Genomic DNA, 24,804 nt, shown 5'->3' on the forward strand with positions numbered 1-24,804 from the left:
CAGGCAGCGCCCAGAGCTGCAGAGGGTGAGGAGCCCAGCTCTGCCAGCACCCCAGACTTGGCCAGTGAGACCTGTGTCAGCCCTACAGGACCCACAGGACTGTAGGATGATCCCTTGTGTGGCTTTAAGGCACTGGGCTTGTGGTGACACGTCACAGCAACAGAAAATGAGCACACCTGGCTGCTGGACGCAGAGGCCGCCAAGTCCGCCAGGAGCCCGGAGGGGGGACGTGGCGGCTTCTCGTCCCCACTGCCCCATCTCCTCCCGTTCAGTCTCACAGAACGTTTCCTCTGTTTCTCCCTGTGCTGCTGAACATACGCCTCAGTCACTCCACGTACCAGGTTTAAACGTCTCGACTTTGACCCGGGAAAGTCAAGAAGCGGACTGTCCCACCCTCTGTCCCCTCTGCCTTCCCTGAGTCCTGGCCTAGTGCCCCCCTTGACAGGGCTCACCCCAGTCTCCCGCCAGCTCAGTACTTCTCCCCACAGAGATACGGAGACCCCCACTCCCCACGTGGTGTCCAGTCCTTCCTACAAGAAGGGCTCAGGCCTGTGACCTGCGTGTGTGCTGCTGAGTGAGCCTGTGACTCCTGGCCCTCCCTCTGTGGGGACCCTGTGGGTGTCCCCCATGTCTCCCAGTGTGCCACGCCACTGGGCAATGCTGAAGGCCAGCCTGCTCCTCTCGAGCAGCTCTGTGCCTGGACGCCCAGCAGGTCCCCTCTACCCCCACACTCCAGGGCTGACCGCGGGGTGCGAACTGGTCCCGGGCCTCGCGTTTACTTCTGGAAACTCAAAGAAGCCCCCTGGATTGTCCTGCCCATGACTTTGGGTTTATTTTCCAGAAGAGCCAACTATTCCTCAGCAAGGTGGGAGCTTCCCTGGCCCCTGGCCCGATGCCTGGGGAGACTTAGATGCCCAGGTCCAGCCCCAGAGGGCCCAGCCCCCAAGAATGCCCTGGGCTCGGCTCCCAGTGCCCTCTCTGCTCTGGGAAGGACCCTCTCTCCCAGGCTCGTCGTGACTTTGTGTACCTCATGAGCCGTGGTCGGGCAGGGCAGACGGCCCCCACGTGGGCTCGGTCTGGCTGAGCCTCGGCAGTCTTGATGGGTGTCCAGGCCACGTACGGACCAGACAGACGGAGAGTGACACAAGCACACAACTGGTATTTCTCCCACACGTAATGCAGGAATACCCCAAGTGGGCCAAGCAGGAACTGCAGGGTTCCTACAGAAACCCCCACTGCCAGGGGGCGCAGGGAGAGGAGCCCGGTGCCTCCTGGGGCCGCCCTGCCCTCCGTGAGGCTGGATTTCTGCACCAAGGGCTCTGGCGCCTGGCGAGTCTCACTGCCAAGGCACCACACAGGCTGCTTCAGGAGTGACTCTTGGTAGCCACAAGCACCCACCGAAGCTGGTCTGAGAGCCCAGCCCAGGCAGCTGTCCAGCGGTGCCCCCGTCAGTCCCAGGTGAGGCTGCCCACCGGCTACCGTGGGCCTCAAGCTCCTCCCTGGCCCAGCTGACCAGGGCAGGGCGCCCTTCTTGGATGCATGGAGGGGGAAGGTGTGTCCAGGGTCTGCCTGTGGGGAGGGTACACGGTTCCAGTGAGGGGCCAGCAGGGGCCGCAGGGGCATGCAGGGGACAGCAAGCGTGTGCACGGGACGAGGTGTGACCAGAAGCCCCGCTCCAGCACATCTGGACAGTCCCCGGAGAGGGGACTTAACTCCCAGACTTAACTCCCAGAGAGGGGAGTTAAGGAGGCCTGAGGGTGGACTCCAACAGGACTGGGCTCTCTGAGAAGAGGGGACGCCAGGGATGCGGTAAAGAAGGTCAGCGAGGGCATGGCCAGAGGGCGCCCTCTGCAAGCCCCACGCACCTCGACCTTGGACTTGTGCCTCCAGGATTGGAGGAACTAGGTTTCCTGCTCAGGCTGGACTGGGGCCTGGGGTGGTCACGGCAGCCACAGCCGACCAAGAGTTGCATGCAGGAAAAGCACAGGGGCCACTGGGAGCCTGGACTCCGCCTCCAGCCCATAGTTAGGGAGGGACAGCCACGAGGACTGGGTTCCCGTGACCCAGGGAGCGTGCAGAACAGGCTGGAGGGGCCAAGGGGCTCCTCCCCTCTCCCATCCACAGGTGTGGGGGCTGCACCGCTGCCGGGCGGGCACAGCAGGGACAGAGCAGCGGTCCTCGCCCTGCCTTACTTCCCGAGGGGTTTCTGGTCACAAAGCCCCAGGAGACATGGAGTAGAGTAAGCTCTGGCCACTTGTGCGTAGCTGTGAGACGTGCCAACACCCACGGCAGTGGGGAGGCTGCTGCCAACCAGGAGCGGCCTGGGGAAGAGGGCGGCCCGCCCACCGTGGAGGGAGAGCTGGGGAGCACAGGCCTCCAAGCAGCGACTGAGTGACCGCACTCAGTGGCAGCCTGGCCAGGCCCTGGGCTAGAGGGGCAGGGCAGGCCCTCTCTGGAGCCTCCCCATTTACGACAGGGCCTGGCCTAAGCCTTGTGCTCCTGCAGTCACTGGGGACCATGAGCAAGGCCCACGCAAAGGCTGCTGGCTGCCCACCCTCTGGCCTCACTGCCATCTCCTTGGTGATAGGACCCCATATTCTGCAGGGTGGACAGGAATCCAGGTTGGATATGCCATTTCCCAGTCACACCAGAGCCAGGGTGGCCCTGTGACCAGGCGCCAGCTACAGAGCTACCACTCCTGCAGAGAAGAACTTAGGTTTATTTGCAGTAAAAACCGTGGTCTGAAAAAAAGCCAGTGGCAAAACGTACAGTTTGTGTTCCCTTTGGGGTCCACAGCCGAGGGACCCCAGATCCCTGACTCCCACATGCGGGGCTCCAGTGTTCACAGCTGGTGCCAGGCCAGGTCCCCAGCCACGCCAGAGGGCCCGTCTCCTGCCCAGTCACCACCCCGGGCCTGCCCGGCTGCCAGCCGCTCTCCCTGGTATAGCGCACAGCAAACCAAACAGAGTTCAAACCAGACACAAAGCAGAACATCCACAGAAACCAGGGCTCTCGATTATTTTCTCTCAGTGTCCTTCCTTATCACGGTGACTTGTTTGGTGATGAACTAAAATATACATCATTTCCTTGCTATTATAAAATCTCTTCCTTATTCACAGATACAGGAGGTTTGGAGGAAATAATTACAAACTTTTTTTCCCCTTAAAAAACAAATAGGCCAAACAAAACACAACAAAAACCCCCAAAACTAGACCACAGAACGTCGACAACAGTAAACACAGAGGGGGCTGGGGTCTCCCTGCAAACCAGGGCTCGAGTGCTCTGCCCCAGGCCGCTTCCGGCTCCTCTCAAGCCTTCCCAGGCTGTTCCCGGCCCCTCCCCACGCCCCAGCTGGGGTGGGTACACAGCCTGGGGCCACATCAGCTGGCTCGCCAGGAGGGCCCAGCCCACCCCAGCCTCAGCCAGGCCCCTGCCTCACTCACAGCCGGCAGCTGACCTAGGGCACAAGGGGCAGCGGGAAGCCTGGGTCTCCCCAGAAGCTGTGGTGTGGAGCTCGGAGGCAGCCAGGGTCACTGGGTCCTGCGCAATGTCGGGGCAGGGCGAACAGGGTCTGGCTGAGCCAGTCAGAGGTCGAAGGCCAGGAGACGCCGAAAGGAGGGAGGAGGGGCAGAGCTACCCAAGAGCACTTACTTCAGGCTGGCCGCAGGCCCAGGAGGGCCACAGGCGCCCCTGGAGGCAGACCGCCAGAGGCTAGACCCACCACCCACGCGAAGGCTGGTGGACCCCAGGGACCACTGTGCAGGGCGCAGGAGACCCAGAGGGGTCCCTCTGGAGAGGAAGGTGGGAATCAGGGTCCCAGGGAGGGGACGCACCATTCTCTCCCTGCCTTTGGGGTTCATGGAAGACAAGTCTGCCGGGCAGGGCAGGGTGGGGCGGGGCAGCTGAGCACCATCCTGGGATCCAGGAAAGGGGCTCTGGACAAGGGAGAGGCAGTACCATTGACAGCAATGCGGGGACAGCAATGCCGCTGTTTCTAAGGCCCCTCCAGAGAGAGGGACCTGCCAGTAGGGTCTCTGCAGCCCCCTGTGTGGGGAAGTAAGGAAGTCGGGGACAGTCCCAGGAGCGTGTGACTCAGGGCCACGTGTGAGCTCTCCCCCTGCACCCCAGCACAGCTGGGCCGAGCGAGGCACAGCAAATAGCCCAGCTCTGGGCCTGTCCGCCTCCCACAGCCAGAGGCCCCGACAGCAGCAGAGAAGGAGAGCCAAGCCCAGGGGCTGAGCACAGGGCCGGGGGTCCCGAACCAGGACACTGTATGCTACTGATCCTAGGCTCCTGCACACACCTCGGCCAGAAGGGCACAGGACACACGTCTGGTCTCAGCGTCACCAGAGTCAGGCTGGTGACGCTATGGCACCCCTCCTCCACAGTCTGGGTGGGTCCCACCCAGGTTTCCTCTATGTACAAGTAGCGTACCCAGGGACGGGCCCCAGGGACAGGGGCTGGTGGAACGGCTGCCTTCAGGCTTCTGAACACCCTCCCCATCCCCGTAGGGTGCCGGTGACGGGAAGGCTGGTGGCCTTTCCCCGGGAGCCACCGAGGCGATGAGATGGACCGCAGGGCCCGGGCAGCTCTCCAGGAGCATCCCCAAGTCCTGTCCACGTCCTCCTCCTCACTGGACGCCCTCCTCTTCCACATATGTCGAAGGAAACCAGCCGATCTGAAAAAGACACAGGGAGGAGGGAGGCTTCAGAGGGCTGGCTGCTCAGCCAGGGCCATGCAGAGGGGCCTGGCAAGGAGGCCAAGGGCTGGGGGACCCCAGACAGCAACCAGAAACCCACCAGCCCCGACTGGTTTAAGAGGATCTGCAGGCAGAAAAGAATTAGACCCTCGCAGAAAACACATCACCCTGATCTCTGGGTGTGGCTGTCCCTCGGTATCCACAGGGCACTGGTTCCAGGACCCCTCAGAGAGGAAACCCTGCAGCTGTTCGAGTCTCTCACATAAAGTGGGGGTGTCCATGCCTGTCACCTACCATAGCCTCCGTGTGCTTCAGCCACCCTGGGATCTGCTTAATGCGTAGCAGGGTGCAGGCGCTGCCCAGGCAGCCGTCTAGGGTTAGGGTTAGGGTTAGGGTTAGGTTAGGGTGAGGGTGAGGGTGAGGGTGAGGGTGAGGGTTAGGGTTTAGGGTTTAGGATTAGGGTTAGATTAGGGTGAGGTTGAGGGTGAGAGTGAGGGTTAGGGTTAGGGTGAGGGTGAGGGTAGGGGTTAGGGTTAGGGTTAGGGTTAGGTTAGGGTGAGGTTGAGGGTGAGAGTGAGGGTTAGGGTTAGGGTTAGGGTGAGGGTGAGGGTAGGGGTTAGGGTTAGGGAGAGGGTTAGGTTGAGGTTAGGGTTAGGGTTTAGGGTTTAGGGTTAGGGTTAGGTTAGGGTGAGGGTGAGGGTTAGGGGTTAGGGTTAGGGTTAGGGTTTAGGGTTAGGGGTTAGGGGTTAGGGGTTAGGGTTACGGTTAGGGTTAGGGGTTAGGGGTTAGGGTTATGTTTAGGGTTAGGGTTAGGTTAGGGTGAGGTTGAGGGTGAGAATGAGGGTTACGGTTAGGATTAGGGTTTTCGCTGCCTAGGCAACCGAAAAGTTGAAAGTAACACAAGAAAGAATAATCTCGCCACTGAAAACATGAACCCAAGGAGAGTTGCTATCGATCGGCAAACAATGTAGGCTTTGCAAGAACTGTCAGGGGTAAAAACGGACATTTCCTAATGACAGCAGGGCTGAGTTGGCAGGAGTTATTTAGCAACACTCAAATCAGGGGTTCTAAACTTAACTCTGTATAGAAAACACCTGGACCTGGTGAAGGTCCAGATGGATACTGTTGAATTCTGCCCCAGTTGCTTCCAGTGCCATGGACACAGGGCCACTGTGAGAGCCAGAGGCCTGTACTCCAGGTCACCACCTGACGCATGGTTCAGGGTCAGAGGCAGATCAGCTTTTGCTACCCAGTGATGGAAATCAGCAGAGGAGCCCAGGCTGGCTGGCCCTGTGCAGTCCAGCATGCTGGCCTGTGGGCAGCTGCAGAATCCTGCAAGGTAGGGCTTTTCCTGATCAGTAGCACATGATGCTTGTTGAAGATACTCAGAGACCTGAGTCAAAGCCAGGGGCTCCAGATAGGGGACCTGGGAGAAAGGGGCCCTGGGGCTTTGCAGAATCTTAGGGTCTGCAGGGAGGAGGAGTTGCCAGGCCCACGTGGCATGGGAAGGGAGACGAGGGGGTGGGTGGGAATATGGTGTGTGCAGGGCATCAACAGGGCCTTAGAAAGTGGCAGAAGGTGTGGGCCAGACGCCAGGCCCAGCGCTCGGCCCTGCAGTCTCCCCTCTGCAGAAGGAGCTGTGCACTGGCCACGGATGAAAGCCAGGGAACCCTGGCTCCCTGCAGTGCTCATGAAGCAGGCAGGACCCAGCAAGGGCCCCGGCTGGGGGCCTGGATCCAAGGTGAACGCCTGGAACCTCAGGCCCCCGTGAGAGCAGCCTTCTGTGCTGCTGCGACAAGGAGGGCGACAGTGGCCAGAGGGTGCCTGGCACAGGGCCTGGTACCGTGCAGCTGTCGGGTAGCCAGTCCCCCACCAGGCCAGAGCTGAAGGCCCACTTCCCTCACACCCAGGGAGGCTGGCCTCGCGGTCTGTGTGAGGAGCCCGTGGGGCAGGGCGGCTCACCCGTCCGTTTGTCTCGCCCTTCCACCAGCCCTGGTCCCCGCCGATGCGGCTGTAGATCTTCACCACGTCACCCTCCCGCAGCGAGAGTTCCCGCATGTCCCGAGCTGCGAAGTTGTACCTGGCCACCGCCGTGCCAATGACCCGGGGAGTGAACACTGTTGGGGACAGGGTGCCGTCACGCAGCTGCAGGAGGGGTCCAGCCAGGGCTGGGAGGCCCTCGGGCTGAGCTGGGTCTCCCCCACCCCTGGCCCCGTGCCCAGCCCTGTGCCCACAGAGGAAGTACGTCCAGCAGAAAGGCTCTGGAAGGACACCCTGGCCTCGCTCCAGGGCCTCTTGCTCTCTGTGGGTGTGGGCACTGGCAAGCCCGAGTCCTCACACTAGCAGAGGTGAGAGCTGTCGTCCCACCCGAGTCCTCACACTAGCAGAGGTGAGAGCTGTCGTCCCAGGCAACAAGCACACTCTTGGGGACAGGGCAGCACCTACGCTCTGACTGTCAGGGCTCCAGTGTGAGCCAGTTCCGAGCCCAAATCAAACTGGAAACCCTCCAAACCAGCTCAGCCCGGAACCCAGCAAACTGAGGGGCAGGTGACAATGACGGAGACCGAGGGGACACACAGCCGCTGGGGAGGGGCTTTGGCTCTGGCCGCAGAAGGCCGCACAGTCAGGGCTGACCTGGACCCCGTCCCCTACACCCAAGTCCCGCGACCACCCCTCCTGCCGTGGAGCAGGGCCTGCATGTCCCCCTCCCAGGGTGGCAGTCCGGCTGATTCCTGGCCAGAGGCAAAGCTCCTGGGGGCAGAGGAGGAGAGCCAACCAGGCGGGGCGTGCCGTGGGGGCGGCAGGGCAGGGCCTGGCCTGACCAGTCCTCAGGTGCAGCAGCCCGGCCTCCCCAGCCCTCTCTGTCCCCAGGCCGGACTGCGCCCTAGACGTCAGGCCAGGCCGGGGCCCGCGCAGCAGCGGTACCTGACCAGAAGGGGGCGGAGGGGCCCTGAGGACTGAGAAAGGAAAAGCTGTAGGAAGCACAGGAAGCTGCGGAGAGGCGAGAGAGAGCGTGAGGCGCAGCGAGGGCCAGTCACAGACGGCGGACGGCGCGGGGCTGGCCCCGCAGCACAGCATGGCCACCGCCCCGCCGTGTCCTCTGGAGCCACCGTTCCCCTCCCACTGGCTGCTGCCCCAACCTGGCACACAGCCAGGCCCACTAAGGGCCTATGGCCCCTTCCCCTGCTCTGCGTGGGGGTCCCTGGCCGGCAGGTCCCTGCAGGCCAGAGGATGGGGGCTGCTTGGGCTGCACCAGGTAGCCTGGAGCAGGTCACTGCCTGATCTGGGCCTCAGAGTCCCATCTGCAAACGGGCAGCCTCCCATGGCGAGGCCCAGGGAGAGATCTGAGGATGGGTGAGGCCGGCCCTGCTCTCGCCATCAGAGGCCATCAGAGAGAGGGGGCTCTGCCTGGACCACCCACACTGCCTGAGGCCCCCATTTGCCACACGGCATGGGAAGGGGTCACAGGCCAGCGGAGTGGGGAGATGGGGGGCCTGGGCCAGATTCCAGGGGTGGACTCCTGTGGGCAGGTGGGCAGTGAGGACCTGGGCCCTGCAAGCAGTCAGAGTGGACACCTCCACACGTGGACATTACCTGGGGACCGGCTAGAGGCCCTGGAGGCGGCACGCTCCCGGGACTTGTAGGGGTACTTGAGCGTGGTGTCCAGCTGCTTGAAGCTCTCCTTGAGAGAGTGGCCTTGGTAGTACTCCACCAGCTCCTGCAGGGCACACACACTGACCATGGCCACTCCTCCAGGTGCCTGGCCATCCCACCCCCTCAGGCTCACACGGGAAACGCTCCTCCCTGGCCCCAGAGCCCCCTGCTCCCACTCCCCAGCCCAGACGACGGTGCGAGGTGAGTGTCTTGGAAATCTCTGGCCCGGCCAGTAAGGGCACTGCCACAGGAGCAACCTGCAGGAACACCCAGGCTGGGCAACCGGCTGCTGGCCACAGCCCTCATACAGGGAGAAGCTGGCCACCATGGGCCCAGCCCAGGGACGCTTCTGGAGACATGCCAGGGCAAGGCCCAGCCGGGGGATCCGTCAGCAGCGAGTACTCCTGGCCTGGACAGTCGGAGCTCGGCCAGCATGGCCAGCAGGGCAGCTTCTGCAGGCCTGTGAGACCCTCCCCATGCCAGCACCTAAGGACACCAAAGGGGCTTGGGGGGTTGTCTGGGGGCTGGGGGTGCAGACGCTTTGACCTTGAGCAGGCAGGGAGGGGAGACCCTGTCCTTGCCAGTCTCACGTCAGCATTTACGATGGAGAAGGGGTCCTCTGAGGAAGGGCCCACCCGAGCTGGGCTCTGCCGGCCCCCGCCCTGTGGCCGTGGCGTGGCCAGGGAGGCGCTACAGGAAGCCACGCGCCAGGGCCACAGTCTCTGCTCCTGCAGGGAGGTCTGCCTGGGAGGGCTACAGTGACACAGGGCCAGGCCTGCCCAGCCCGGCTTTGGTACGACATTCCCCGTCTGTCCCAGGGCCTCGCGGACCAGTTCCCTGTGTCCTGCCCACACTGGGGGGCAGCTCCTCCAGGGAGGAGCGTGTGGGATGGGGCCCCTGTGGCTGGTCAGAGAGCGGCGGAGCCACGGATGCACATACCAAGAGGCTTTCAAACTTCTTTGCTTCCGTGATGTGTATCCAGTTGTCCTTCTCCACCACCTTGATGTGCTTCACCTCATCGTTGAACCTGGGCAAATGCAAATGCATGGCCTAGCGGTCACTGCCAGAGGCCTGCGGCCCCTAGATGTGCAGACTTGCTCTACATTTCCTAGAGCAGAGCCCCTGCCCTTGCCCCATGCTGCGTGGCTTCTTCCCTTCGGCCCTCTCCCCCGGGACCCCTGCCCTTCAGCCCTCTCGGCCTCGGCAGGGCTGGTTCCCCTGCCCTCCCTGCCCAGTGGTGGTCCACACCCCAGGGCTCCCCACTCTCCAGCCCTGCTGCCACCTGTCTTGGGCTTTTGCTCACTAGCTCTGGGCACTGGGAGCACCCTCCTCCTTGCAGGGAGCGGCCAGGCCCAGCCCTGACACTGGCTCCTAACTGCTCCTGGCTGCTGTCCAGAGGCACCGAGCACAGACCCGCCAGCCTTGAACCTGGCCCCCTGCACTCCCAGATGCAGGCCTCAGTTCAAGTGTGACCCACCTGGACAGCCTCCCCATAGCCACCCCAGCCCTCAGCATCTGACTCCAGAGCCAGAGACGTCCCAGGAATGAAGCCAGCACCCCTGGTGGCCACGGACCCAGGAGTCTGCAACCAGTGAGCAGCAGGCCACGCCTCCCCGTGTGCCTCCACCCGGCCTGACGTTAGAAAAGGAAGGCACATCCCGGAACACAAGGATGGTTCGACACCTGGCAATCAGTCAATGCAACAACCAGTGGCATGTGAATGACTGCCCAGCCAGCCAGGGTCCTGCACCAGGCCTCTGCACAGTCCCACTCTGTATCATCCTGGACTTTATGGGGCTGTGAGCAAACCCACCGCACCCCTGCTTCTTGGACCAGGTGGCTGTCTGCCCACTCAGGCACCCTCAGGCCACACACACGCAAGGTACCCCTGGAATTCTTACTGGGGACAAGAATCCTGCCATTTTATTGCTCGTGGCTGGCTCCGCCTGGGTCACAGGCCTACTGCTGGACACACTCCACTCTCCCCCAGAGCTGCTGAGCTAGCCACGAATGGTGCCACACACTTCAAGGCATTCCCAGCAGGGACATAAGCTCTGCGGAAAGCAGATCCTTCCAAGGCCTGGGTCGCCTCCTGACAACCCAGCAGACGTGGTCACTTGCTCTTTGTGCTCTAGAGCCAGAGCGTTTGTTCCAGGCTACAAACATCCGTGGGCTTCCCGGGAAGGCGATGGGTCCAGTGGTGTTTGTCCCGCCTCAGGCGGGAGGACCCAGAGGCTCATCCTCACTTCTGGCTCCGTTTAGTTCCCCACATGCCTGCCTCAGCGCCCCCAGCCTGGCACCCCTCAGCAGCCGTCCCGTACCCTGGCCCTGGACGCTGGGGGCCACCTGCCCCTCCCCTGGCATTCGAACACATGACTGCCGTCTGCTGGTGCTCAGGCCAGACAGCTGGGAGCACAGCTGGGCAGCTGCGGAGGGCAGATGCAGAAGCCTGTGCTCAGGGTCTGGGGTTCCTGCCCAGCCTGGCCCATACTGCCCTGAGGCCACGAGGTGAGCCTGGCCCTTCAGAAAAGCTTCTCTGCTGGCCACGGCCACGGGAGCTGATTGGATCTGCAAGTCCTGGGACCTGGCCTGCCCAGCACCCACCCAGCAGACCAGAGGTGCTCTTCCTGCACCCAAGCCACTCGCTTGGGGTTCTGGACCCCACGGAGCTCACAGCAGACTAGACAGCCCTAGTCACTGGCCTGTGGCCTGGCCTGTCGTGAGGATCCTACACTGAGCAGGACAAACTACCATAGTCTGACCACAGCCCCACCAGGACACCCAGATGAAGATCCATTTGCTGAAGACACAAGGTCACTGTCACCACAGGAGAAGTTGTCTGAGGCTCCCCAGGTGCCACAACACATGACAATCCCGTCCCCTCTGAGCCACTGAGAGCTGCCAGGAAGTCCCTGGAAGCACCTCCCTTCCCCCCATTCCCACCTGTGCCCACCTGTCCCTGAAAGCGTCCACACCAGCCCTCATTGGTGGCGGGGCAGGGGACACTCCTGGAGAACTGTGCAGGCCGGGACCCCCGCGCCCAGCGTGTGTTCCCACTTCCTGTCTTCTCAAGAGTCCTAGCTCAGCAACAGACTGCAGGTGCCCGACCCGAGCGGCCCAGGACCAGGAGGGGCAGTGGCCTGCGGTGTGGGGGGTGCCACTCACTTGATGCTGATGGCGAAGCGCTCTGCCTCGGCTGGCCGCTCCCTGATGAGGTAGGTCCCGCTGGCATGGGCCTTGAGCAGGTTGTCCGTCTGCTGCCTCTCCATGTTGCCGGCAAACCTGGGGCGGGATGAGGGCTGTGGCCGCGTGTGGGGGACGGCCCTCGTGCCCAGAGCCCGCCATTCCCCGTCGCCAAGGTGGGAGGCTCAGCATGGCGAGCTGGCAGAGGGGTCTAGGCTGCAGCCCGCTCTCTGCTCCTCAGACCCCAGGGCCCACGAGAGGTGCCCGCCCGACACTATTCACCCAATTGCTTCTTTCAAACGCTGTGTCCCCACGTGGACAGCAGCAGGATGGTTCTGTGGGTTCTGTGGGCTCTAGGGGTGCTGGAGAGGGGCCAGGTCCACACATGGGGGCTCCAGCGGAGGGGGACCGCGCACCCTGCTGCTGTATGGGACGAGGCGCCGCCCGAGGCGAGCTCCCCGACACCATGCCACCCAGGCAGTTGGTTAAAAAGTTAAATGTCCGTTTCTCCACCAAGCCAAAGCCCGAGGTCACTGTCCACCCCTGCAGTACCTGCAGTGAGGGCTTCTAAGGGCATCCGACACCAAGGGGCCGGGGCCGTGGGCCGTGCAGACACATCGCACCATGGGGCCCAGGGATGAGCCCCAAAAGAAAGTCACGGCAGCTGCAGCCAGGGCCCGTGTGACCAGGGCTGCATGTCCACAGGGCTGGACCTTCCTCCAGGCCCCCGTTAACACAGCAGGGACCCGAGCCCGAGGCTTCGGTGCACCCACAGTCCACCCAGAAGGCCGCCCCCTTCCTCGCTCCGCCAGGCCGCCACGCGCAGGCAGCGAGCAGGAAGACCAGTCACACCTCCCGTTGCCATGGGACCTGACGCTGCTCAGCAGGTCCCTCCCTCCTGCTGAGCCCCGCAGAGTTCCCAGGTGACACTGGAGGCAGCCTGGGGCCTCCAGCCCGCCCGCACCTCGGGCCCACCACCCACTCACCAGGGGTACGCGGTGTAGTCCATCTCCCGGGAAGGCGGCCGGCTGACGGGCGGCTGGGGCAGAGCACACGTGTGTTGATGTCCCACCAGGGCCGGCCAGAGAGTGGGCCCGGAGCGTGCTGTCAGGGCCCAACCCCAGGCCCAGCACTGCCTGTGCTGACCAGGACTGTGTGGACTCAGCCCAGCACCCGGACCTTGAAGTCCCAAGGGCAAGGCTGGACTGTGCCGTGGTGCAGGCGCTCAGGAAGGATGAAGCGCACCATGGCTTCTCCAGCTGTGAGCGGGAGCCACCCTCGAGGGGGCGGGTGCCACGGGAGGGCCTCACAGGAACCTGGGGCCATGAGCCGTGGCAGTGGACACAGTGGGGCAGGGCTCCAGGGCCCCTGCCGGACTCCCACCCAGCCTCACTGGGACCCAGGCAACCCAGAGGCCACCGCTCAACCTTGACACCCTGTGGATCTCGCGCACGGGGAGCCTGAGGCTTTGGGAGGGCAAGGGCTGCCCGTGCCGCCGCGGGAGCTGGTGACCCCCGTCCTCCCTGCCCTGGGATCTGTCCAAGCAGCCCAAGTGTTCAACAGCTTCTCCTTTAGCAGAGCAGAGGCCAGGGGCCAGCAGGGCTGTGGGCAGCGGGGCTCCCGTGGGGACCCGGCTCCCTGCACCAGTGGGGAGAAGACCGTAGCTGTCCTCCGAGGACGCGCCTCGCCCCTCGCCCTTCAGGGAGGCCGCCACGTGGCCTTCTTCCCACAAAGCCTAAACCCAGCTTTGACGCCCCGCCAGAGGGGAGCCTCTCAGGAGGGCCGGGCGAGGGCCCTGCGGATCTCAGAGCACCATGACGTGCAGAAGGCACGGGTCCCGCGGGTGCCCCAGAGGCCGCGAGGCAGCACCGCCGGGCCTTCAGCAGACGGAGACCTCACCTCTGCTCTCGCTCAGCCACCAGCAAGGACACCACAAAAGCGTCAGGTGAGCCCCACTGAGGAGGGCCCCCAATCCCCCAGCGCCCCAGCCACTGTCCCCGGGAAGTGACCAGAGGCAAGGACTCACCCTTCCGTCCACAGGGCAGGGCTTCACAGACGAGCTGGGGAAACAGCCTGACTTCCTGCTGTGCGCCAGCCGGCCCTGGAAGGAGAGGCCAGGGCACCAGGGTCACTGCAGGTGAAGGCAGGCCCTGGTCCCCGAGAGCGTCTCCCACTGTGACCTCAGGGGACCGTGCGGTGGCTGGTGGGGAAGCGGGGGTGGCCTGCATTACAGGTAAGGCCAGCACGTCAGCGTCCCTCCAAGGTCACCAGGGCAGGACCGGGGTGGCTGGGAAGGGGCAAAGAGCCCTCGGCACACTTTGGGCCTCCCCTTCCGTGACTGTTGTAACTGAACACAGGCTGGCAATGCCGTGGGGACACGGGGCTGCAGACCGCAACACGGACGTCACACACATCGGTGCTACCTAGCAGCAGCTCCTCTGAAGGCCACCCGGCTGGACTGTGTCCAGAGCCGGCCCACGGGCACTGGGGCTCGGGAGAGGCGCCGGGGCCAGGTGGTGCCGTGGGCCCCCAGCTCGTGGCCTTGAACACGGAGCAGGGAAGTCCTGCAAACCACATCACGGGATGCTCTCTGGCCACGGTGCCCCATTCAGGGGGTTTCCTAGGGCATGGCAGGGGGCAGGTCTGGGCCATGGTTGTCTCCCCAGGCCCGAGGACCATGCCTGGTCACCCCGCAGCAGTGCCAAGTGCTGCTGGCCTGAACGGGGGCAGAACAGGGAGGAGGCAGGTCTGGTGTGGCCAGAGCGGAGGCTTGGGAGGCCGAAGAGGAGGCCACGGGTAACAGCAGGAGAGCCTCCCACCAGAGATGCGGCAGCCCCTCCCCATCCTGCCCCAGGGAGACGGGCAGAAGCCAAGCCATGGAGGAGGGAGGCAGGAGGAGGCAGAGGCCCTGCCAACCAGCTGCCCCGCCCCACACCTCTGAGCCTCTTCCCTGGGGAGGCAGGGGGAGGAGCCGGCTAGAGGCCAGGACCCACCTCCCACCACTGAGCTTCGGGGTCGCCTCGCAGCAGCTCGATGACATCACCCGTCTGGAAGGTCAGCGCAGGTTTCCCAGGAGGGGCAGGGTTACCATGGTAATTCTGCACAGCCACCATCTTGGGACCTGTGGGCGACAGGGTGGGAGAAGGCTCGCTTGTGACCTGGCCCGGGCAGGCGGCCCAACCCATCTTGGCCTGTCTCCAGGGGGCTCCCTGGCGAGAGAGGCACAGCCACTTGGCCGCTTGCCCCTCCCTGAGCCCTTCTCAGGGGCCGCGTTCTCCCAGGACGGGCTGGGCACAGCCCTGGGGCCACAGCGGAGGCGGGCGCTGGGTGCGTCAGGACAGCAGCGACTTATTTCAGGTGCTGCTTCCTGGGCTCTCCCAGACCCTCAGACCTCTGAGTGCAGCCAGCGTGTGGACGGGCCAGGCTGCTCATGTCAGGGGTGATGATGAGGGTCAGGAGGCCCCGGGACCTGAGCCGGTCAGAGGCGCTCAGGGCTGGAATGGGGCCCCCAAAGACAGCAAGGCCACTTCTCCAGGAAGCCGGCCAGGTCTGGCCAGGGGTTCCACTCAGTGGGCGGTGGCAGGAGCATCTTCGGGGGCTTGTTTCTCCCCAATGAAGTTTGGATTTCATCCTGTTTGGACTGTGCTGGACTTCACAGCGTCCCTGCCCTTCCCACTAGGCCACCCGAGGCAGACGGGAAAGTGGGGACACGGCACCGGAGCACCCTCCACTCTGCTGGGGTCTCTGGGCATCAGGTGAGCCTCGCTCTGGGTTGAAAGGACTCTGGCCCTTCTCAGGCTGGTCCTGTCCCCATGGCCCATGGTGCCTTGTCAGGGCCTAAGCCAACCCCCGGGGAGGTGGCCTTGGAGTTGGCGAGGCAGGGGACACAGGCCCTCACATTCTGGGAGCCTGGAGCAGAGAAGGAGCAAAGCGGTCATCGCCAGGCCCGGCGGACAACACACAGAGGGCCCAAGCCCACCACTCACCGGGTCCTGCTCCCGGGGAGGCATCCTGTGAGGACAAGGACAGAGGACAGTGAGGAGGGAAGGCCCTGCCCTCCTCTCCCCCAGGGGAAGGTCGTGGCAGGAAGCAGGGAGGGCCTGGCCTGGATGCACAGCAACCCCATCCCCCAGGCCCTCCCCCACCTGCCCCACCCCTCCTCCGGGAAGTCCACCGAACACCCTCTGCAGCCTATCTCTGTGCCCCTGGCAGGCCAAATGAGTGTCCCCAGAGTGCTGGTTGCCTTAACCAGATGGTCACCCGTGGGAGGCACCAAGTCTGTGCCCCACAGGTGACCGTGTGACCTCTGCTGGGCCAAGCAGGGGTCTGGGGCAGGAGGGCAGGTGCAGGTCACAGAGCTGCAACAGTGGCCAAGCCAGCCCTGGGCAGGAAAACAGGCCGGCACTGGGGCAGGACCACAGCCATGGGGGTCCCCGGGGGTCCCACACTCAGACCTATTTCTACTGATGCCCGTGAAGGAAAACCAAAAGGCCCTGGTGACCAACAGGCGCTCCCGTGGCCCTGGAGGGGAGCATGGGGGACTTACCAGGTCGGCGGGGGAACCTGCAAAGGAAGCGGACGGGGTCAGAGCCGGAGCGCCTCGCGGGCCCCACGTAGGAGGAGAGCTTCGGGGCTCGGCTCGGACGCGGTCGAGGACTGGAGAGGGGCGCCTGACCACCCTCGGCTCCCAGGCACTTCTGACAGCAAACCCTGAGCTCTGGACTCAGGGGGCCCCAGGGAGCTCAGGCTGGGCAGCGGACCCAAGGGGGCGAAGAGGTTTTCCTGCCTGGGCCAACTCTGGTCCAGTGGTGGGCGCTGTCCAGGTGGCACCCCTCCCTCACAGTCCCCCACTCCCTCCCCTCCCCACCCTTCCACGGAGGAGAGGTCCCTGCTGATTGGCTGTGTCTGCCGCGAGCAAATGGGCACGCACCCCGCCACCCCGTCCCAGACACCCAGGTGCCAGCTGGAGGACATGGGGCACGTCGCTTGTTAGACGGACAGCAACGTCTGCCCCAGGCTCCAGTCACCTGGGCTGCTGACCCACCACTGGTCCAAACGAGACTGTGACACCTGTGACCTTAACAGCCCGGCACTCGTGGCTGGGACTGCTCAGGCATGCCTGTCTCCAACAGACCCTGGGGACACAGGAAGCGGCTCGGGCATGGGGGACCACGTGTCCAGGTTTCGCTCTGCCCAGGGAGGGCGACCCACAACAGGGCTCTCAGAAGGGGACAGCACCTCCCTGGGTACCCTAGCCCCCATGGGCAGCAGGCACTTAACCACCTTAGTGTGGGCCCTGGGCACAGCCCAGAGGGGACGCTGACCAAGGCTGAGGGAGTGCTGCCCAGAGTCCAACCCCAGAGCCAAAGAGAGAGAGAAGGAGCATGGACGCTCCCCAGGGAGGGCAGCGGATGTGGCGGGACAGGGACAGGCCTGCAGGGGAACAGGCCCCTTGCAGCAGTGCCTGGTGCCCACAGGGCTGTGGCCACGTGGAGGGTGCTAGTGAGGGTGCTTTCGACAGGCCCAATGGCCTGTCCAGCAGGGTCCCAGTACATTGAGTTTTACTGGGAAACCCACCATAAAAGACGGTGGGGCCCGTGCGCCTGCGAGGGGAGCCCTTGAGGGGCGGCGTGACCGCCTTCCCTGGGGGCCGGGCTTTGTGCAGGAGAAACCCAGCCCACCCAGAGCCACCCCCGCAAGGGGAGAAAGCTTGAAGCAGATGGAACGCTGCCTCTGGTGCTTCCAGGTAAGCGCACGGGCCTGTTACTGCCGTCCTTACTTCCTTCCTTCTCCTTTCCACTCTGCATTTTTGAGAATTAAAAGTCTGATTTTGAACTAAAAAAACAAAACAAGGAAGTAAGCATGGCCAGTCGCTGGGCATGAGGGGCGTGTGGCCACAAGGGGGCGGTGTGGACAGCAAAGTGGAAGCCGCGTCCACCCCAGCACCCGGAGCCTCCATCACGGACACTAGAGGGGCTTGACGGGGCTGCAGGGGCAGCAGCCTGTGGTGGGGACAGGGGCCTGGGTGACCTGCCCATCCTCCTGGCTCAGGGAAGTGGGCCAACGCTCAGTAAGGGACAGACTGTGGATCTGCTGTAAGCTGGGCAGCGGGTCTTGGGGAGACAAGCCGGTCATTCAGGAGGTGCAGCGAGACACAGCCCCAGAGACATGGACTGCACCCCAGATGCTGCACCAGCAGAGGCTCCGCCAACAGGCCAGAGACAGGGGGATGGCTGCCAGCCTCCATTTCTGGGGTTGATGATGGGGTGCCAGCAATGACCCTGGTCTTGTCCTGCAGGTCACAGTGATAGGACACACCCGGTGACAGAGCAGAGACCTCACGCCCATGTCAAGAGCCAGGGGCCTGGTCCCCACCATGGGGGCGCGGGGCTGGCCTGCTGCCTGAGGAGCCCACACCACTGGTGGGTCCTGCTTGCCTCTGGGCACAGCTCCTGTGCGTGACTTGCAGTGTGACGTGGCGCTGTTCCCTGGGGTGGCAAGGACAAGCCGCCCCACCGAAGCCCAGGAGCGGGCCTGTCCTCAGCAGGCGCTCTGCCGTGGGCCGTCCCCGGGCCACACTGCCAAGGCCCTCAGCTGTGGCCCCCACCCGTCTGCACCTCCTGAGGCCTTCAACCTCAGGCACAGGCTGCTGGCTCCTGTCCAGCTGCTCCACACTAGGCCACCCCTCCGCAAAACCCAAACCAAGACACTTGGGAGGAGCCTCCAGGGCCCAGGGCCTCCCTGCCTGCTGTCCCCAGCCTCAGGCTTCCCTGGCTGAGGAATGGGCACAGGAGGAGCGCCGAAGGTGGTGTGTGTGTGTGCTGTGAGCTGGCACTAACATGGTGCCCGCCCCGCAGGCCTCCCTGGTGAGGGAGCCGGGGGACAGGAGAGAATCATGAGCGGCACTGATGACAAGAAGTCCTCACTGGCCTGCTGAGAGTGTCCTAGCAGCCAACTCCGGCCATGGGGTCAGGGCAGAGGACAGGGAGAGAAGTCATCCAGTATCCTTTAGGAGCCAGGTCCTGCCTCCTGATAACTGTGTGCCCTGGGGCAGTGTCTCACCCTCTCTGAGCCTTGGTGTTCCCATTTGGGCTCTGCAATGAGGCCAGTACTGGAGGGTAGGAAAGGGGAGCTGGGAGCAGGCAGGGCCGGAGGCTCAGGCCGAGGTGGCTGGGGACCTGGGTGCGGGCTGGTACTCACTGATCCTGCAGGGGGGCATCACCTCCAGGCACTCCTTGTGTGCCCCCACGCCACACCTGGTGCACAGGTAGCCCTGGTAGAAGGTGCCCCTGTGCAGGAGAACGGGAGGTGAGGCTGAGGCTGTGCCCAGCTCCTTTCACACTCAGATGTGGTCAGGGCCTTCGTCCACCCCTTGGCCTGGCAGCCCACCCTGGCGCATCCAACCCTCAGAGCCTGGGCCCTTAAGGATCCCTGCTGTCCCCGCCCCCACAGTGGCCTGGCACCCAGGGACAACCCCCTGGCTCGATCCTGGGCTCCGAGGGCCCAGGCTGGTCTGACTCTCAGACACACCCGGGTTCCTTGGGGCCTTGCGCGGGGCTATGGCAGAAGATCAGAGGCCGTGGGGACTCGGGCGAGGCAGCAGGGCTGGCGGGCCCGGAGGTGGTGGCGGGGGCCCCACCTGAGGAACATCCTGCAGGCCTTGCAGCTGGTGGTCCGGTCGAACGTGTACATCTGGAAGCTGTGGTGGTTGGCGTTCGCTTTGTCTGGCTTGATGTTTGACCTGGCAGGAACCAAAGGAGGGGAGCAGGAGCTGCCCTCACCAGCTCGAGCCCGCGCTGCAGGCCGCCCAGGACTGGCCGCGCGGCGTCGGGGGCCTGGACTCGAGTCTGGTTGTCTAATGCTGGGCAGGATGTGGCAGAGGGCTGCTGTGGAAGCTTTATGATCAGGCCACACTGACACCAGAAAACCCCAGGTGAAGGCAAAGACCACGTGTCTCAGAGACAGCGGTGCAGCCTCCGCAACCGTGGGCCCACCTTCTGGGGACTCAGTTACCCACGGTCGATGTGGTCTGAAAATATTAACTGGGAAAATTCCAGAAACAATCAATCCTTACGTTTTACAAGGCACCCCATTCTGAGCAGCAAGAGGACGTCCCACCCTAACCGGGACCAAATCTTCCTTTGGCCCAGAGTATCCACACCGCATGCGCTACCCGCCTGCGACTCAATTGAGGCCATCTGGTGTCAGATGGACTGTCCTGGGGTCACAGGGCTTGTGTTCAAGCTCTGCATATTCCACTAAAAAGTGGACTCAAAGCTCAAGAGCAGTGATGCCGGCAATTCGTTACGACCTGTAGTCGTCGTTACTGCGGCTCATCTCTCCCTCTGCCTAGTTCCTAAGATCAAGCCCGATCACAGGTCTGCACGCAAAGGGAAATCAGCATGCTGGGCGCTCGGCGCCCACCGGGCCTGGAACACGTGCCCGGGGACTTGGACACTACGATCTGTACCCAGGCCATGACGGGCAGGAGGCACCCCGGGGGCAGCCACGGAGGTCGGACACTCACTCCACCTGCGCCCACCAAGGGACAGAGGCGGCCGTGGAGCGAGCCGTGGGACTCGGAAGGGTACTTCTCTGCGGCCCCTTACGCTCTCTCTCTCGCTCTGCTTGCTGACCCTGCCATGAGCTGGCGCTCTTCCCTACACTGGGCCCTTCCACCAGGAGGTGGGGCCTCACTCGGGCCAAGAGCAAGGGAGTCGGCCCTCTATGGACTGAGCCCTCCGAAACCAGGAGCCCCAGATAAACTGTCCCTCCTCCAAGCTGCTCTTGTTGGGTGAAAGCTCACTGCACAGATGTCCACCTGCCTGAGGCCCGCAGCCCACCTGCTGCCAGTCAAGCCCCAGGGCCCGCCCCTCCAGCCTGGGAGCCCGCCCCTCGCTTCCTCCACTCCGCGCACGGGCTGCTTCCTGGCTCTGACAGGAAGCAGTTCTAGGCTTTCAAAGGCCGAGCCCCTGAGGCCCCTCTGGCATCACAGCTGCCCCTGGCCCGTCCCTAAGCTGCGAGTCAGGTGTACACGGCTCTGCCTTGAGGGGGGTAAGGCCCATCCCTGCAGGACAGCCCTGCCCTGGGAAGCCATCGAGTGGGCTGGCCCCAGGGGTAAGGAGCTGGTCTCGGTCTCTGGGCACCTGGACCTGCCCCGGCCTCCCTGGTCCCAGGGAGCACAGAAGCCCAGCCCTGCCCGACTCACATGGCCATCTCGAACTGCTCCATCCACTTCCTCTTCATGTCCGCCGTCTTGCAGAAGAACTGGAAGCCCTGCTTCCCTTGGAGGTGAATCAGGTAGAAGCCGTAGGACCACTGCGGGGACAGGGACGCGCTCACTCGGGGCCATGTGGGCACATGGGCATCTCTGCGCTCCCTGCCAGGGCTCGGGCGCACAGGTGTGTGCGTGCCGCTCCTCCAGGTGTGTGCGCTCTCACAGTGCACACACGCGCAGGGCCCTACGTGCCGAGCCTGCCCCGTGAAGGACGCCTGCTGTGTGCCCTACCAGTGCACAGGCACCTGGGGCCCGAGGGACCATGCTGGGGCCCCGCAGGCACCCTGACCTCTCCCACTGCTGCAAGGCAGCGTGTGCCCAGGGAGCGTGTGCCCAGCACCCGCTCCGCCTGCCCACGTCCTCAGTGAGACACCGAAAAGCCCCTGAAAGGGGCAAAAGCAAGGCAGGGTGGCCACCGTGCGGGGCCTGCGCAGCGGCACCACAGCTCTGGGAAAGGGCCTTTAGAGGGGCCCAGGGGACGGCAAGGGAAGCACGGGGGCTTGTTGGGAGGTGGGGAGGCGATGAGGGAGGGAGGGAGAGAAGAGAAACGCAGAGTGAGAGGCCCGGGTGGAGGGATGTCCTATGAGCTCCAAACCCTCCCTGGGGGTGGCAGTGGCCAGGGCGGCTGGGCGGCTGCCAAGGGGAGCGGGCTGGGGCAGGAGCTTACCATTTTCCCGTGAGACTAGGAGGCGTGCGAGGAAAGGAAAGGGGGAGACAGGTCACTAGGTGCCTGGCTGGCCCTGCAGTGGGCACTGCAGGGGGAGCCCCAGCCCAGGACAGGTGGGAACAGAGTCCAGACAGGGCCCAGGGGAGTGGGCAACAGGAAAGCACTGGGCAGGAAAGCACTCCAAGGGGTGGCGCCAGAGGCTGGGACCCCGGCGGCCTTGCTGCATGTGCGAGCTCTGCCTGCGGTGCAGGACGGGCCAGCTGGAGCCCAGCGGCCCCAACTGCTGGCTTCAGACACCAGGGCTGGAGGGGTGGGGCACGCTGGGTGATGGTCAGGGCCTGGATTTTCAGCACCTGGCTTTGGCCTCCACTCCTGGCCTAGGGCTACACACAGTAGGTGCTCAAGCACTGTGCAGAAGCCTCAGCAGAAGAATGAACCAGAGGATGCAGCCCTGTCCCAGCTCCAGCCTGACCCTACAGCCATGGCCTACCCTGCAGCCAAGGACCCCGCCCACTGAACACGAGAGCCTGTGCCAAGCACAGCCAGGACCCTCGTGCACTTCCCCCAGGCAGGGCGGGGTGGGGACAGGGAGGACACCTGCTTGCTACAGGGATGACGTGGGCTGCAGCCAGGCCAGCCAGGGTCCAGAGTCAGGCTCTCACCAGGGGCCTTGAGCGGGGCCCTCCGCCCTCCCAGGCCCACACGGGAGCACTGCGGTCCTGGTGGAGTCCCCACCCCACCTGGGGTGCCATCTGCAGCAGTCACAACGACAAGGCGAGGGCCGGGGGTCTCTGCAGGGCGGGGCCGCCCCCGGCAACCAGGGCCCTTCCCTGGGGCTTGGGACCCGGTGCCTGCCCTTGCCTGGTGTGGCCCAGCCTCGGCAGGCTGCGGTCGCCCCGAGCAGTCTGTGGCCCACCTTCTTGATGTCCTTGTTGTGCATGGGGTCGTCGGTCATCTTGTGGGACAGCAGCTCGATGACCTCCTTCAGCTCGTAGCTGTAGCCCTTCCGCTTGCAGACGATGACCACCTTGTCAAACAGGAACAAGTACCTGGCCCAGACAGCACCCCAGGGGCCGTCAGCCCGGCCAGGCGGCGCCCAGCGTGGCGCCTGCGAGCTGGCTCCGAGGCCACAGGGCAGCCTCTTCCCTCAGCACACGCAGCTGCTGCCCAGGGTGAGCCCTGCCGTCCACTGGCCTACCTGGCAGGCACCAGCCTGCAGTCGGGCCCTCCACCCTCCTTCCTGGCCTCCTCCTGAGACTGGCCTATGGTCACTGCCAGTTTCCATTTCCATCTCCCAACAGGGAGGGCCACAAGGGCCAGACCTGAGCCCAGAGTGACCCCACCGGTGACACACAGCAGGTGGGCACGGACGGGGAGGCTCCAGGGCACTGGCCAGCTCCGTCCAGCCTCCTCACCACCACCCGTCCAGCCCGGCAGCCGCTTGGCAGAAGGCACCCCAGCCAGCCGCTCCGGGTCTGCCCTGGCTCCCTGAAGACCGTCAGCTCGCGGAGCAGGGCCCCACCCCGCTTTTGGCTGCGTCCCAGCACAGCCCAGTGCCCGCCACAGGCAGGGCACCCCAGGCCTCTGCTGACGTGGCTCCCTGACACGCGTGCGAAGGAAGGAAGTAATTAAAGCCGAGTAAGGCAGACGGGCCGGCAGAGCGCTTTCCACAGGAAGGCCGAGTGTCCAGGCCCCTTGGGAGTAGGGGGCCCTGGACCGAACTGCCAGACTGCTACGGTATGCTGCCCGCTGGGCCGCCCCGCTCACCTGTCTTGCTTGGTGTGGTTGACGATGGACCGGACTTTCAGCTCCCCGTCGATCTTTGGCCTCCCAAACTCCTCCAGCTTCACTTGCTGGGAAAGAAAGGGAACGCGCGTCAGTCCTGTGGGAGCAGCCGCCACCCACGCACGGAGCAGTGGGCACACGCCCAGGGCCAGAGCTCCCCACAGCGCCAGGCACAGAGCGGCAAACCCACCCAGGTGGTTCTGGGCTGGTGCCGAGGACAGGGAGGCAGAGGGTGGGGAGGGAACCAGGCCTGGGGCGTCGGTCCCCACTCCCTGGCCAGCGCCACCGGGGATTCCCTTCAGCCCTGGGAACAAAGAGCAAAGGATGGCCTGGGCCCTATTAAGACCACGCGTGTGGAACCCAGAGCAGGACCTGGTCGGGGGAGCCAGACGCACACCCCGGGAAACCAACTAAGAGAACAAGCAGCGCTTCTCAGCCGGCGAGGTGTGCGGGCATGCGGGGCGAGCGGGGCCGGCAGCCCAGGTCACGGGAGGAGGCTCTGAGGCCACAGCCCGGCAGGGCGGCCAGGCTTCAGGTCGGGTTTCCTGTGGATCGTCTCTGCGCTGCTTTGACTTGCACAGATCCACCTCCCTCACGTGGCCTGTGGCTTCCGAGGTACGCGGTTATGCGACAGGGACAAGTCCAGAAGGGCCCAGGGCAGAGCCGCCCAAGCCTGGCTGCTGCTGCCACTGGCCGGACACCCTCCCCAGGCTCCCTGCGCTGCCAAGGGTCTGAGAGCGCTGTGGTGTCCGGCGCAGGCACCGGCTCCCAGGTTCCACAGGTTCCACTCCAGCCCGCGTGGCACCCGCTCCCAGGTTCCACAGGTTCCACTCCAGCCTGTGTGTCCCCCTAGGGTGCAGAGTGAATGCTCCACTCCCATAGGAGGTGCTGCTGGCGGGGGGCCTGGTCCCCCCCACTGCTTCGTCCTCGTTACTCGAAGAGCAAGAGTAACTTGTGAAAAATCAAAACAAATCAAACTTCTGTCCCGCGTTGCAGAGGTAGTGGTGGGCACCGCCTGGGGTGGCGGGGCACCGCAGTGACGGGCCCTCGGGGCTCGCCTCTGCCAATCTTCTTGGTCAGAATCGTGACGCTGCTTGAAACTCCCTCTGTTCTTCCGTTGGCCTGGCTCGGGCACTTCTCCATGCCCTGGGTCTGCAGAGCCCTCCGCTGTGCCCCTCTGACCACAGGGCCCCAGGAACTGGTCTGGGTACCTGGGGTCTCCTCTGCCCACGCTTGTGAGAGTAAGAATTGCCAGCGCGGGGAAATGCTCGCCTGGAAACCAGCAGTTCTGGGCTTGGGAGCTAGCTCAGTGGGTACAGCACCTGCCTCGCACACACAAGGCCCTGGGTTCAATCCTCAGCACCGCAAAAACAATAAATAAATAGGCAGAGAGATAGCGGTTCTCAATGGGCTGACCCTGCCACCCAGGGGCACCTGGCAACACCTGGAGACACGGTTGGCAGGCATCACTTGGGGACAGAGATGCTACTGGCCTCTGATGGGTGGAGGCCAGAGATGCTGCTCAGTGCACAGGTCCCC

General features: G+C 64.2%; 1 protein-coding gene across 5 annotated transcripts in view; it reads right to left on the bottom strand.

Moving 5' to 3' along the window:
- Positions 1 to 2,426: 2,426 nt before the first annotated feature.
- Vav2 (vav guanine nucleotide exchange factor 2) overlaps positions 2,427 to 24,804 on the bottom strand; it is a 141,378-nt gene continuing 119,000 nt past the window's right edge. For 2 of the 5 annotated variants that reach the window (XM_047524709.1, XM_047524707.1), the window contains 16 exons: positions 23,248 to 23,333; positions 22,397 to 22,529; positions 21,481 to 21,495; positions 20,745 to 20,854; positions 19,176 to 19,277; positions 18,737 to 18,825; positions 16,083 to 16,099; positions 15,523 to 15,547; positions 14,530 to 14,657; positions 13,563 to 13,637; positions 12,523 to 12,575; positions 11,519 to 11,635; positions 9,293 to 9,380; positions 8,294 to 8,417; positions 6,662 to 6,816; positions 2,680 to 4,678 (listed from right to left, as the gene is read on the bottom strand). In XM_047524709.1, the coding sequence (XP_047380665.1) occupies positions 4,631 to 4,678; positions 6,662 to 6,816; positions 8,294 to 8,417; positions 9,293 to 9,380; positions 11,519 to 11,635; positions 12,523 to 12,575; positions 13,563 to 13,637; positions 14,530 to 14,657; positions 15,523 to 15,547; positions 16,083 to 16,099; positions 18,737 to 18,825; positions 19,176 to 19,277; positions 20,745 to 20,854; positions 21,481 to 21,495; positions 22,397 to 22,529; positions 23,248 to 23,333 (1,365 nt within the window). In that variant the 3' untranslated portion in view covers positions 2,680 to 4,630. Of the gene's footprint in view, positions 4,679 to 6,661; positions 6,817 to 7,624; positions 7,691 to 8,293; positions 8,418 to 9,292; positions 9,381 to 11,518; positions 11,636 to 12,522; positions 12,576 to 13,562; positions 13,638 to 14,529; positions 14,658 to 15,522; positions 15,548 to 16,082; positions 16,100 to 18,736; positions 18,826 to 19,175; positions 19,278 to 20,744; positions 20,855 to 21,480; positions 21,496 to 22,396; positions 22,530 to 23,247; positions 23,334 to 24,804 lie in introns of all 5 variants that reach the window. The other 3 variants (XM_047524710.1, XM_047524708.1, XM_047524711.1) reach the window with 2 other exon arrangements.

The sequence above is a fragment of the Sciurus carolinensis genome, chromosome 14, assembly GCF_902686445.1.
Source record: "Sciurus carolinensis chromosome 14, mSciCar1.2, whole genome shotgun sequence".
NCBI lineage: Eukaryota > Metazoa > Chordata > Mammalia > Rodentia > Sciuridae > Sciurus > Sciurus carolinensis.